This window comes from Protopterus annectens, chromosome 13.part0, assembly GCF_019279795.1.
Source record: "Protopterus annectens isolate FY-2018-M chromosome 13.part0, PAN1.0, whole genome shotgun sequence".
In the NCBI taxonomy this organism is placed as follows: domain Eukaryota; kingdom Metazoa; phylum Chordata; order Ceratodontiformes; family Protopteridae; genus Protopterus; species Protopterus annectens.
Window position 1 is genome coordinate 198,141,817 of NC_056747.1, and position 14,859 is coordinate 198,156,675.

The 14,859-nt window shown below is 42.2% G+C and overlaps 1 protein-coding gene across 1 annotated transcript in view; it reads right to left on the reverse strand.

Moving 5' to 3' along the window:
- Nucleotides 1–11,446: 11,446 nt before the first annotated feature.
- Nucleotides 11,447–14,859, reverse strand: part of PLEKHJ1 (pleckstrin homology domain containing J1) — a 326,732-nt gene continuing 323,319 nt past the window's right edge. Inside the window, exon 6 of the mRNA XM_044090767.1 lies at nt 11,447–12,893. Within this exon, the coding sequence (XP_043946702.1) occupies nt 12,825–12,893 (69 nt within the window). The 3' untranslated portion in view covers nt 11,447–12,824. The remainder of the gene's footprint in view (nt 12,894–14,859) is intronic.

A 14,859-nucleotide genomic window follows, 5' to 3' on the forward strand; every position in this document is an offset into this window, starting at 1 on the left:
GTGTATAAACTCTATGCCTATGTAATGTATGTTTTCATAGTAGAAAACTGGGACATATAGAGTTAATTTGCAAACTCTAAGAAAATAAGCTAAGAAAATAATTTTACAACTGTGTGTCATCTCAATCCAAGAGACAGGTTGTCTGGGCTACAGAGAATTACAAGGTTTCACATGCAAAGTGTCTTTTATTGCTGTGGCAGCTGCTGCTCACAAAGAAATGTTAAATTTTAGGTTCTGTGAGCCTGGGAAACTTAAGCAGAAGTGACAAGAATTATGTAACCTGAAATGACTCAGCAGTAGTGTGTATTATCAATTTAAGAACTCTCTCAAGAGAAAGAGATTGCATTTTGTTCTTAAGCTGACAACTCACAAGAACTTTGCCTTGCTCTGCAAGTAGGATTTAGATCTAGTATTTCTTTTAGAGATAGATAAGAATATAGCAAGACTGGTCTAGCTGTTTTCTATATTTGTGTCAGACTGTCCTACAATGTTGTTTTAAAGCAGTTCCTGTGATTTCTGAACTCTCTGTTGTCACTGTGTTGAATTAATGAGCATTGTCTTGTGTTTTTATTATTAAATATTTTTAAACCTTTTAACTGTGGCTGTTTTGTGTAGAGATATATAAGCTCTGAGAGTACTTGCATGCATTTGGTGATGCTGTAAAAGCACTCCAATAGCCTTGCTGTTCATCACACTTACCAATTGGATAACATTGCATGGTAGAATTGGACACCTTTGGTAAGGGCTTTTATAGTAGCTGATAGTACTGGCTGGTGGCAGTTAGTTCTACCTTATAGTCTGGGCAGAAGGGGCCATAGCTAGTTAACCTATGCCAGCCTTCCCCAGGAGTGTCTGTGTGTTGTATATAACTCAAATCTCAAAGTGTGCGAGTGTCAGCTACTTACGCAGGGACATGAAGCACTGGTTGGCAGAGGGTGCTGGAGGTTTTGGTTTGACCACTCAGCTGAGATCTGAACCCTATAGCTGTGCCAGTTTGGAGTCTTATTGGGGATCTGGAGAGAAAGGGAGACACCAGCCCCAGACTGACTGTGATCTCTGTGTGCTTTTAAGGAAAATTGTACTTTACTGTGTGCGTACTGGTTATCCTCCCAATGTGGATGTCCCTCACTTGTGTTAGTGGTGAGGATTGAGGCTCCTTGATTACTGGGCCAGTGCATGGGCGTCTCGCACACTACCTTATCTGGCCTGTTTTTCCTTGTTCGGACTGTGAAGGGAACAGCTATGGTACTGTAATTGGGGACAAATTTTCTATAGTACCCCACTGTCCCCAAGAATGCCCTCACCTCACCTGCTTTTTGATAAGAGGGGTAGGCCATGCCTCAATGGCTTCCACTTTGGCAGGTTCTAGTCTTTTCTTAGCACTTCTCACTCTATGTCTCAGGTAGGAGATCTCTGCCATACCCACCTGACAATTAATGGTCAACCCTGCCCTCTGTAGAGTCTGCATACCACCTATCTGACATGCTGAAGGTGGTCTTGCCAGGAGTGGCTGTAAATGACAATACCATCCAGGTAAGCAAGGGCAAAATCTCCTGCTCCTGCTAGGATATGATCTACCAGCCTCTGGAAAGTCGCTGGGGCATTTTTCATCCCAAAGGGCATCTTTATGAGCTCATACAAGCCGAAAGGAGTCACAAAGGCTGACCTCTCCCTCAAGTGTTGAGAGGCAAGGGCACCTGCCTGTAGCCCTTGGTAAGATCAATAGTGGTAATTACTTTGCCCCACCCAGCTGCTCTAGGGCTTCATCTGTCTTAGGCAAGGGGTAAGCATCTGACTCTGTGTGACTGTTTAGTTTCCTGTAGTCCACACATAACCTGGTGCTGCCATCTTTCTTTGGTCCCAGCATCACTGGGGAGGACAGGGACTGTTGGATTACCCCCCCCCCCCATTTCCAACTTTTCCTGTATCTCCTCCCTCAGAGTCTGACTCTCAGGCAGCCTGTAAGGGACCTGCTTAACAGGCCTTTGGGGTCTTGTATCCACATGGTACTGCACCAGGTGGGTACACCCTGGCTTCCCAGTGAACATGCCCTTTAAACTCCTTGTAACATTGCTTGGATATCTTGAACTGGTGTAGGGGATAGGTGCTGGGACACTGCTACCCCTTCCACTGAGGTGTCAGTCCGAGGCACACTGAGATCAGTCAACAGATCCCCCTCAGACGACTCCTGCCATCCACTGCAAATACTCAGCACAAGGGCCTCTCTATCATGGTAAAGTTTCATCATATCACCATGGTACAGTTTGTGCCTCTGCCTCCTACCTAGCAGTTCAACCATGCAGTTAACATCACTGACCTTCCTTACCACTTTGAAGGGTCCCTCCTAAGCTGCCTACAGCTTATTGTGTCTGACAGCAATGAGAACCATAACCTGCTGCCCCACAGCATACAGTGGCTCAGCATTCCTGTTATACCAGACCTTTTTCTGCGATTGGGCTCCTGCCAGATTCCCCTCGGCCAAACCCATGAGTTCCCTCAGCCGTGTCCTGAGGTTTAGGACATATGCCACAACAGACTCCTTGTGGGATTCGCACTCACCCTCCCACTCATCACAAATCAAATCTAGAGGTCCCCCTCACCCTATGTCCATACAGCAACTCAGAAAGTAAGACACCTATGGATTCCTGGGGCACGCCTCTGTAAGCAAACAGATGCGGCAAATATTTGTCCCACTCCCTTAAACTGGTCTGCAAATGCCCGTAGCATGGTCTTTAGTGTAGTTTTTACCCTCTTCACAACACCATTAGTCCAGGGATGGTAGGGCTGGCCTTTAGGTGCTTCACCCCACAGTGCTTCCACAAACAAGCCAGCAGGTCTGACATGAAATTGCCACCTCTGTCAGTATTTCTCTTGGGGAAACTTACCCTGCTGAAAATCTCTAACAAAGCATTTGCCACCTTTTCTGCCTCAATGCAGGACAGGGTCACCACCTCAGAGTATCTGGTAGCATAATCTACTACCACTAGGTTATACTTCTTCCCTGCGGAACATGGGATACTCAGAGGCTCCACAGTATCCATAGCTACCCTCTGAAATGGGTCTTCAATCACAAGCAAAGATACCAAAGGAGTTTGAACCTTGTCTGCTGCCTTGCCTACTTTTTGGCACTGCTCACAGGTCCTGCAGTACCCTGTTGCATCCCTTGCAATCCCAAGCCAATAAAAGTTCTGCATCATATGCCTCTTGGTACACGTTATGCCCATATGATCTGCAAAGGGAATGTTACTGGCTATGGCTAGAAGTTCCAGACAGTAATCTCTGGGCACTACCAGCTGCTGTATTTTCTCTCACTTTGTAGCCCTCCCCAAGAGGTCCATTCTCTATACAGTAACCCTTTGTTCCAGTACAAGGAATCCCCTTTTCCTTGAGAATCAGGCACCTCCCTCAAGCCTTGTATTGTTGGGTCTGAGAGCTGAGCCTGTCTCAACTCTCTTTGTAACCCTTCCTAGCTGTCCTTCCAAAGCAAGTCTGGTATCCTCGGACAGCAGTGTCTCACTATCAGCCTGGGTGCTACTACTCATATCTGCCCTTGCAGTCACTCTGTCCAAGGGAATATACAGTACCCACCAGCAACTGTGGCTCACCTTCACTCTCACTGCTACAGTGCAGCTCCCTCCCTGAAGTAGCCACCTCACCAGTCCTGGCTTCAAGTGTGTTGTCTCTCTAGGTCTCCCCCAGTTACTAGACCTACATGCCTGTCTCCAAGCTTGACTGTGTGTAACTGCATGCACACAAGGTGCTGCATTATCAAAATCATTCCCTATCAAGACATCTGCAGGGATATCCTCAAGCATATCTACATGCTTGCTTCCTTTTCCACCCTCCCAGTCAAGATGAACCCTACACCAAAGGTGTTTGGAATGGGGTCCCTCCTAAAGCTCTGACTGAAGTAGACTGCCCAGGCAAGTAGTGCTCCTCTTTAACCATTGCAGGCTTCACAATGGTTAGGTCAAAGGCTGTCATTCTCTTAGCAGTGGCCTGTTTCCCATCTACTAAGATAGGATGTAACTTCTTGTGGTAGTTTGGTACCCTTGTCTCCACACAACTTACCACTAGCATTCTGTTATTGCCACTTGCTGGCTCACCTACCTTTTGTTCCTCACCTTGCCTCCATGGACATCTATATGCTATATGGCCCCACTGGTTACATTTAAAACATTTAACCCTTGATCCTGGCCATGTACCTGAACTAGTGGCTTCCTCTGTTAATGGCAGACTATGTTGGGGCAGTTCCCTTATACCCATGTGCAGCATTGGGTATCACTTTCCTGTGCAGTGATGCCCTGCTTGCTAAGTACAGGTCTCCTTTTTTCCCCAACTCATCTGCAGTGTTGCATCCCCCATCTGCCAACCAGATTTGCATGTCCTCAGGCAAAGTGCTAACGGGGCTTGTTCCCTCACCAAAAGGTCTGCCAGCCCTTCAAAAGTGATGACCTGACACCCATTCACCCACTTATGAAAATAAGTGCTCAACTCAGCAAAATAATCACACACACACTTTAGCTTGCATCTATGCTCACAAAAGTATTTTCTATAAGCTTCAGGTGTTGAAGCATTCCAATAAAAAAATTTTAACTGCATGATAATTTCAGCAATCAGTATCAGACAATTTAGAGACAGCAGTTGCAGCTTTACCGTGGAATAAGGTGGTGAGGAACTGTACCCACAGCTCCCGGTCAAGATTATACTGTTTGCATACTCTTTCAAACATATGAATAGAACTATCAAAATTATCAACTTCTTGGTACTGAGGAAAAGGTTTACTGACCTTTATTGCTTCTGGGGTATGGTTACTCCCTTCCCAGTTACCTCCATGACCCTAGTGAAGAATCAGCATTTCCTTTTCATGGTGCCTCTGCCTCCAGACATCTCAGTCTCTCTGCTGATTCTAAATCTATCTGTTTTTCCTTTTCTTCAGCCTCCAAATGCCGCAGTCTCTCTGCTGATTCTAGTTCCAAATGTTTGGCCTCCAGTTCAACTCTCGAACTTCAGATGGATTTTTAAGTCCTCTGAGGAAAAGTTGAACTGTCCATTTTCTGAGAGTTGTACATCCCCAAGGCCAGTCTGGTTGTCTTCCTAGTTGTGACTAAGGTTGCAATCATTTCCCACTTAGTCAGGTTGGCATGCACCAGTCCTTTGGCTTGGCACATCTCAGTCACCTGGCTCCTTGTCAGCTTGCCATAATCCTCTGCTGACGTCCTTGCCTGCTCTCCCTGACTAACTAAGCTAATAAAAAAATAAGTAAAATGTGAGCCAAACACTGCCACCCAATATGTGATAACCTTCAACTACTGGGCCAGTAATCAAGGAGCATCAATCCTCACCACTGGCACCGATGGGGGACTTTCACTGGGAGGATAACAGGTACATGCAAAGTATTTCCAGATGCAGTTCACTGCATCAAGTGCAATTTCCCTTAAGAGCACAGAGAGACCACAGTCAGTCCAGGGCTGATTTCTCCCGATCCCCAGTAAGACTTCCCAGTGGCACAGTTGAGATCTCAGCTGAGTGTCCAAGCCAAGCCCTCCAGCACCCTCTATGTCCAACCAGTGCTTTGTGTCCCTACCCAAGTAGCTGACACACACACTCTGAAATTTGATCTACACACACCTGGGAAAGGCTGGCACAGATTTTCTAGCTATGCCCCCTTCTGCCCAGACTATAAGGTAGTTATGACTGCCACCATACACTCCTGCCACCTACCTTAAGGCTCTTCCAAGGGTACCTAATATACTGAGTGAAATTAATATTAATACAAATGGTAGTTTGACCATGAGCAAGGCTATTAGGAGTGGACCACACAATGTCACCAAATAAATATGCAAGTACTCTCAAAACTTAAGATCAGCCACTATGAAAGGTTTAAATATAGTTAATAATAAATAATAAAGAACAAGAAGATAAGTATATAGTCACAGTGACATCAGAGTTCAAATCACAGGAAATATTTAAAATAACACTGAAGGGCAGGCTCAGAGAAATAAAAAAAAACAATATTTAAACTAAGATTCTCTATATTTCTGACTGAATCTAAGATAATTACTATTTCCTAATAAGTTACTTAAAAGAGCAAGACAGGTGATGTGGTGAATGGTCCTTGTTGTTGTCAGGCCCAAGACAGAATACAGAATGCTCAGTATCACTAAGAGACTTCTCAAAATAATATCTAAAATATTACTTCCGAGATACCTTCCGAAATGACATTACTTCTGGTCATCTGACTTTTAGTTCCAATGCAAACTGCCATTGCTGGCAGAACTTTGCACGTACCTGTAAAAATACACACAAAGGCTTTTTCTCAGATCTTTGGCAGGTCTTGGAAGTCATAAAACAATTGCATACCTCCAGAGTAGTAATTAGTTTGTCCCAAAGACAATACAGAAAGCTTCCTAGTCCAGAATTTGTGTCTGTCTGCATCCAGTTTGCTGGACTGAGGTTAACCTCCAATTTCCTCTGTTAGGACATGTACAGTTACAATAGTGCATGTAGATTTCTGTTCTCTCCAGTAGGGCACACTGTGGATACATTTCAAACACATACAAATACCTTTTCAACACAAACATCTGTACAAATCAGTTTGGTATATGCATGACCTACAGTTATAATACATTTGTACCACTAAAATCTTGTATGACATACAGTACTAATACATTTGTAACACAAACATCTTGTATAAATCAGTTTGTTATTCACAACAGACATATATTTACAAAATTCCAGCTAGCTGTGCTGCCAGTACCTCCTTTCGTCATAACAGCAATCTTTCTAAACTCGTGCATATTACCCTTATTTTCAATGCAGCACTCTGCGGTTACGTTTCGTCTTGTGCTCCGACATTCCCCTTATTTTACTGTACTTTAACCTTTATCACCTCGCTAAATCATTTGTATTCCTTCTTAACCAAATCTCTCTTATTTCTACCATATTTTTAAACTCTATTTTCATTTTAAACCCACTTACTAGCTATAACTTTTGAAGACATTTCTGTCTTCCCTAATAAGTCTTGAATAATTTTCACTACCCATTCCCTAAATCCTATTTTTAACAGGTAGGTGGGAAAGTACCAGTGTCTCATTTTTACTTCATTATCCTGCATTTTTTTTTATCTTACTTTTTATTGGTGCATGATCTGAAATAGTTAACAAATGTGTCTTGATGTTTTTATTAAATGCACATGTTCCTGGGAAATATAATTTCTACCTAGTCTAGCCCAGCCCAGTTATTATACCTTGGAGAATAATATGTGAATTCTGTCATCAAGTCCAGAATCTACAGCAGCATCTCAACTTGAAGCTGTAGTAACCCCTCATCCAGTATGCCAAGGTTGGGAGCTACTTGGTCCTCTCCAAAAACAGGAATGACTTGCAATAGAGTGCGTCTGGCTCCAGGTGTACAAGGCAAATCCTTTGAGGTGGTATCAGAGATGATGTCTCCTCATTTACTGTCACCCTGAGGGATTCCAACCACACTACACCCATTGTTGTGATGTTATCAGAAGTTCCTAGTTAGGGCAACCACAGTCAGTTGTTTGGGTAGGGCAGCATACAGAACTCCTACAAAGTTTTGATCATCACAGCCAATACTATGTATGGTTAATGTACTAGGCTCTGAAGAAAGTCTACATTACCATACTTTGAATTGAAATGATGCCCAATCAGAGTAAACTGGAGGAAAATCATCCTGCATGGACCCTAAATGTTGATAAGTCAAAAGGTGTTCTTCATGCTTAGTGGCACCATCTAGGAACCATGCTGCAGCAGGGGTATATGAACTGGTTGATGTGAAAAGCACAGTATCCCCTTCTGAAAGATAAAAAGGCAGAAGCAAATGCTCCCACTGTGTTCTGAATGTCGTGTAGTGTCTATGTTATATTTTGACAGAGTTTGGGCATGTCCCAAGAGCTCAGCTAATACTACCTGGTGCTTTCATGGAACTCATTCTAAGGTACAGCCTGTAAGCTCTAATATAACATCTCAAGGTGATCATATCAAAAACCCATTGATCTCTCACAGTCAGGACGAATGTAGAGAACCATCCTCCAATGGACTGCCCCAGTGTGTAATCAGCAATATTACAATTAAAGTGGTAGCGTTGCTCTCCTGGGAGAGTTCGCTGGCTTAGAACAAAGCAAGACAGTGTGATTTTTTTTATAGCATTGTGCAGATGCCAAGGCGGCTTCTTCCTCTTTTTAGGTTAGGGGGTTGAAAACAAGAAGGGAGTGCAAAGATGTCTTAAATGATCCTCCAAAGAGATGAGAGCTTCATTCCCCTTCATGAAATCACTTACCAGTGCCCGACATGCCTTCTAAAATGGCATTTCCAAAAGTCAATGGGCATCAAGAATGTTTCTAAGCTCTTCTCTGAGGGAAAAGAGTCTCAGTGATGTAATTATGTGACTCACACAGCCCTGACCACTAGATCAATACAGTAAAATAACTCTATAAGGCAGATGTAGAAAGGGTTTGAATCAATCCTCCTTTATCTTAGATTCTAGGAGGTCTATAAGCTTTTCAATGGCCTGTTTCACTAAAGGGACTACAACTGAAACAGGCTAACGAAACAGCTGACAGCCGTAATCCCCAGTGTGGCAAAGAGGTATATTCTTATATCTTCCCCAAATCTTGTTTTCCTTCTGGTGGCACAGTAGTAAAAATGTTGTGGCTTCTGGGACCCATGCTGGTCCAAAAAAATATCACACCAAAATAACCTTGGAGCCTAATGAAGGGAATCTACACACACAGCAAAAGCAATGCAAGGGCATCTGACAGTCTTCCTGTTGTACTGAAGTAGAGACAGGTGCCATCCAGGCTTCAAGAAACAGTATCCTTAACAACTAGCTCCATGAATGAGATTAAACAGCCCCCCCCCAGGTATTCGTAATCGTTTCTGGGTAAAAGAGATGGGTGCACAAATCTTGTCCATGCTAGATTTCATTAACCTCAAGGTTTCCAAAGATTCTGGGGGTTGGGGGTACATTGTTCCTATCTACCTCAGACATAACTTCTTTCAGATCCTCAAATTTTTCACATAAGCTTGAGAATGAATCCCCATTTTCCTGTAACTCAAGAGAATGATGGAGTAAAGTCTGCAACAGTCGCATCTGGCTGTCTGGTATCAAGGAACCAACATGTGGCACATCAGGACAGAAGTGGCTTGTAGCATACTTTGACTTTCAGATAGGCCATGTTCTGCCAGAAAAGTGTCCCAAACCAGCAGCTCAGCTGCACACCAAAAATTTGCTTGATGTTCAAGCCTTCTGCCATGCGGGTCCTGATGCCTTATGACTAAGAAGCACACTTCAGCCTACAGAGCTTTGGTGGGGAAGCATTAGTCTCTACACACCTGGCATGTGGCCAGGAAAATAAATACTCCCGTGGATCTGGTAGTTTGGCACCGAGTTCTAGCTGAATAAATGGAGCTAGCAGTGCTGGTTTCCTAAGATGAGAGTCTCACAGGATGATAACTAGTAGAGGAATTACATGGATTCCAACCCTCACCTGTTGAGGATAAACACTGGACTTTTGGGACCAGAAACACCAATGATCTCATCTCCAGGTAGGTTACACTTAGGCTAGGCCTCCAAGATTCAGTTATTGTTACCTGCATTGATTGCAACCTAGAACTGCCTCCCACTGATCCCCGTGTGAGAAGCTTTCAACTCGGTTTCTTCTCCTGGTAAGAAGATAGACCAGGTGTTTTTCTTTTTTTGCTGTTTGTGTGATGAGGTTGAACCTCTGTCAGTAATGTCCATTACTACTGTCTTTATACTCCTCCATGAGGCAATACTGGTCTGGGTCCCAACTAGTAATTTGGCAGCTACAAGGAAACATAATAGACCTGTAGGTAGACATTACACACTGGTACTCTTTAAAACAAACAAGATTCACACTGTCAGTATAAGAAAATAACAGATGGCCTCAGGTTCTAGGTATGCCTATATGGCAGATCTACAAGCAGTTGAACAAAGACTCCTTGCAGGGATACTGGATGAGTCAAACTTGTCAAAACTTCAGCTTCCAGGTGTTTTTTTTCCCCCTTCATATATGTTAGCCTGCCCTTGTGCAAACCATGATTCACTCTTGCCAGGTATTTTCTGTTTTCCCCCCAAATATTGTGTGACCACAAAATTAGTATATACATGCAAGGTCAGTGTAGGAAGTGGGGGGCAGGATTTTCCCCACCTGCATTTCACCCACAGTTCCAATTAGTGCCTCTTGCAACTAGTTTGACTCATCCAACATTCTTGCGGGGAGTTTGAGCTTGACTTATAGTGGATCCTGCTTGCATAGTTGGTGTGTGATATCATCATACTAAGCATACATAGCCCAAGACTGGTATCTTGCATGAAAAAAGTGTGGGACTTAACAGTTGAATAGGATGAACTCAAATGTAGGAGCCATTAAGAAGAGTCCCCAGTGCTACATTTGCTTTTATATTTAATGTGAACTCTGTAAGAAAGATTATAGCAAGTAAGTTTTGGGAACACCTTATTCAGGAGCCTCAAGGGAATAGCTGTGGAACATGGTATGGGTATATTTTTTCAGCAAATGATAGGTAAACAATATGACAGTATCTCAAGGCCATGTCAATAATGATTGGGAAGAGTGGGGCTCTGAATGGGTAAAGGGGGTTGGCTACATGAAGAAAACAGAATAAATATGTTGGTATGAATGAAAACAATACAGGAGAAGATTTGATGAAAAGTTTAAGAAAAAAGCACTTGAAACCAATGAGAATATTGCAATGGACATAGAATACATTCCTCATAAATATGTAGTATACATGCATTATGTTTTCTTTCTTCACCAGTTCTGCATACCACAATCAAAAATAAATAAAAAAGTAAGAGGTTGCACTAATGAGCAGCAATTCCAGGCCAGCTGTGCTTTATTTATTTCCTTGTGTTTATAAAGTTAAGACACCCTCTTACTGTTGGTATTTCATCAGCTTTGTTAAACTTCTTTGGCTAAAAAGGTACTGAGATGTTCAGAAGCACTTGCTGAAAAAGGATATGTTCAGCACTCTTTCATAATTGCAAGCACAGACAGTTTTGATCCTGACAAACGTATGCACTACAATTCCAGTATCTTCTATGCTTTGGAGATCTGTGTAACTGGTATCAAAAGAGCTATACATTCAAGACTGATTTAGATTTTCTGGGGGGAAAAATCAAAATTTAGTGCAGGGTCTTGGCATTAGGGACTTCACACATTTCCAAGAATGACCTTTAATGGGTAATGAGATTACAGTAGTGAGCAATACAGAAAATGTATAAACTGAGAAAAATCAAGATTTGTACATTAACTACTTGATATTTGTTTTCAGCTCAAAACACAGCAGCCCATATCTGCCATGGAAAGGCAAACAATCAAATAAAATGTATCAGCATAGTACTATGAAACAAAAGACTATAACAAAAAAAAGTATAAATTTCAAACTTTATTCCAGTGTCCAAGAATGAGGACTCCCCATAGCACAGGACACATTCACAAGGTACTTATCAAGTGCAAAAGTTTTTTTTTTTTTTTTTTTGAGCCAAGTTTGTCTCTGACACCTCAACAATCAGCAACATCATATTCTGCATAATGCCTCTAACAGAGAGGGCATGCAGCTACCTACATTGCTGTTGCCTAGTCACTTGGCTAAAGATATGCAGCTGAGCAGCACATACGGTTATTCGACAAAAACAAAATTATAACGCAATAAAGCTCCAAATGAGTTGCAAAACATTTAAATAGTTTTTAGGAATGACTAAATGTGTGATCTTTATCAGACTCCATATAAAGAAGTACAACAGACAAATAGTGTTAAGGTATGCACCAAAAGAAACTTGTGTAAAATTTAAGTATTATTCATGATCCTTTTGCAGGTAAGCATAGCATGCACATTACAGCATAAAACTTAAGTACACATAGCACTAGCCGGTGTAAAAATAAAGGACTTGTCAGACTGAAGTTACACAGTAATTAAAGCAGGCACATCTGTTGGGGATTTTGACTGAAGCTAAAACAATCCTAATTATGCGTACAGAGACTAGCATGTGGTGCGATATGGGTAAACATTTTACAGCTAAAGGGTTCAGTCACAGAATTCTGTCAGAGTATTGTAGATGTTGGGAAGTACTTGATAAACAAGAAAAACTGCAACAAGTTCATCCAAGACAGGATTAATTAGGTCTACACGAAACACACAAAATGCACCAAATCAGAAAAAGCCTCTGCAGACATTCATGTCAGATGTTTTTGTTTAGTTTCGAAAGCAGATTGTAAATTTTTGCCTTTGGGAATCCTCACTCTTGAATTAAAACATTAAAAAAAAAAACCACAGAAAGGACGACGACTCTTTGCTTAGTTGCACAGAAAAGATAAATTAATAAAATGTTCTGAAATCTTGGACAGAGGAAAAAGACCACTTGCCACATGCTCCACACACGTGAAGTGCTGCACAGCAATTTATTAAGTGTACTCCACTTTTAGAATGTTCCCTTTGACCAACCACGTTAGGCCACATAAGGTATTGCACCACAGTGCTGTAGTCCCAAATGAATTAGCATCTCAGATAAGTAGCTCAGTGGCATTTGGTGATTATGTACCAATATCCAACTCTGCTTCAAAATCTGTCACTTTCTCTAAAAAAAACTTGAATGTTATCAAAAATAAAAAAAATTCATAAATATTACTAAACAGAAGTCAGTAAATTGGTCACTGTGCTAATGCACCAAAGAATCAAAATTCTCAGCAGTGCTGTTCCATGTTTACAGCACTAGATGAAAATCCTTCACTTGTTGAAATCTCCTGGAAAGGCTTATGTATCACTACGGGTTCCCACTCGAAATCTTGTTTCATCAGAAATGCCATACTGCTCCAGTGGATCCTAGGCCAAAACATCAAGACAGTACATCAAGACTTTTCCATATAGCTGAAAGTTTTAATACCACATCCAAGCCTCAAGGCTGCCATGTACACTAATGAAATAAGGGGTTAGCTGAAGTCAATATCTATACCTTTGGTGTACAGGGGGCAGACATTTATGGCTTAGGATATTTAACATTTATAGAATTGTCAAGATGGCTGTAAATCTCCTATCTAACACAACATACTGGCAAATCTTGTGGTAGTACATATTACATTTTAACATACATTCCCCTTCAAAGTAAAGAAAAGTACAGTTTTGTACCTACCATAAATGTAGATGTTCGAGGATTCCATTGCTGCAGTCCTTACTATTGGGTATAGTCCGCATCCAGTCGGCCCGAATACCAGAGTATAAGGCTGACGTCGGTCAGGGCGCATTAGACTGACGTCAGTACGTCAGGGTACTAATGCGCATGACCGGCGTCATATCCTCAGTCTTTTCTTGCCCCAGATGTCAGAAGACCCTAAAAAGACAAGGCCCAAAATACCTGCACCAAAACATGAACAATATATACAAAAATATAAGCAGGTAAACTCACCTACACAACCACCCCTAAACACAGAGGGAAGGAGGGAGGGTAAATTGGACTGCAGCAATGGAATCCTCGAACATCTACATTTATGGTAGGTACAAAACTGTACTATGTTCTTCGCTTTCCATTGCTGCAGTCCTTACTATTGGGTAGAATCCCAAAGCAGAGGTAAGGGAGGCTGGCAAATCAGAAAGAAGCAGGAGCTGACAACATGCCTTGCAAAACAGCTGTGGCAAAACCAGCCCTAGACTTAGAGTAGATAGGAAGGTGATAATGCTTAGAGAAAGTATGCACTGAACTCCAAGTAGCTGCTTCCAAAATATCCTTAGTTGCCACCCCCCGTAGAAATGCTGTTGAAGTGGCAGTAGCCCTAGTGGAATGAGGCCTAATCCCAGCTGGAACCCCCTTGCCATGATGGGAATAACAAAATGCAATGCAAAAGCCAATCCACCTAGAAATAGTTTGTTTCGACACAGGCTTGCCCTGCGAACTCAAAGCAAAAGAAACAAACAACTGCTGAGACTGCCTAAAATCCTTAGTCCTGCTTAAGTAATAACGCAATTGCCTGTGTACATCTAAAGTATGCAAAATCTTTTCCCCTTTATTTTGGGGGTCTGCATAAAAAGTAGGCAAATGAATAGTTTGGTTTAAAGCCACACTAGAAACCACCTTAGGCATAAAGGAAGGATTAGTGCGTAATGATACCCTATCCTTATGGAAAATCAAAAGGGCTCGACTGCCATAAGGGCCTGCAACTCAGACACCCTTCTTGCAGAAGTAATAGCCAACAAAAAAGCAGTCTTCCATGACAAATATTTCAATTCAGCAGTAGCCGCAGGCTCAAAAGGTTGTAGAGTAAGTTTTTCCAACACAAAATTGAGATCCCAAGCAGGAGTAGGAGCTGTACGTGGGGGTCTTATATTTTTTGCCCCTCTAAGAAACTGCTTGAACAAAGGATGCGAAAACAATGGTGGGTCACAATCATAGTGAGCTGAGATTGCTGCAGCATGAATCTTAATGGAAGAGAAGGACAGACCCTTGTCCAGTAACTCAGTAAGGTATTGAAGAGCCATACTCAAATTAGGCTCAGAAATCTCCAAATTCTTTGCTTTACTCCAAAAGAAAAATCTCTTCCATTTTGCTGCGTACACTTTCCTTGTACTAGGTCTTCTAGCTTCCCTAATCACATTTAAAACTTGTTGAGGAAGTTGAGACCTGCTGTGTTTCAACACAGAATATGCCAGGCTGTCAGATGAAGAGAGTGAAGCTTGACATTGAGCAGATGACCGTCCTGCTGGGATAACAGATGTGGAATCAAAGGTTAAGGCCATGGAGGCTTCTTTACCAGACTCCGTAGTAGAGGGTACCAGTGTTGCCAAGGCCAATCTGGAG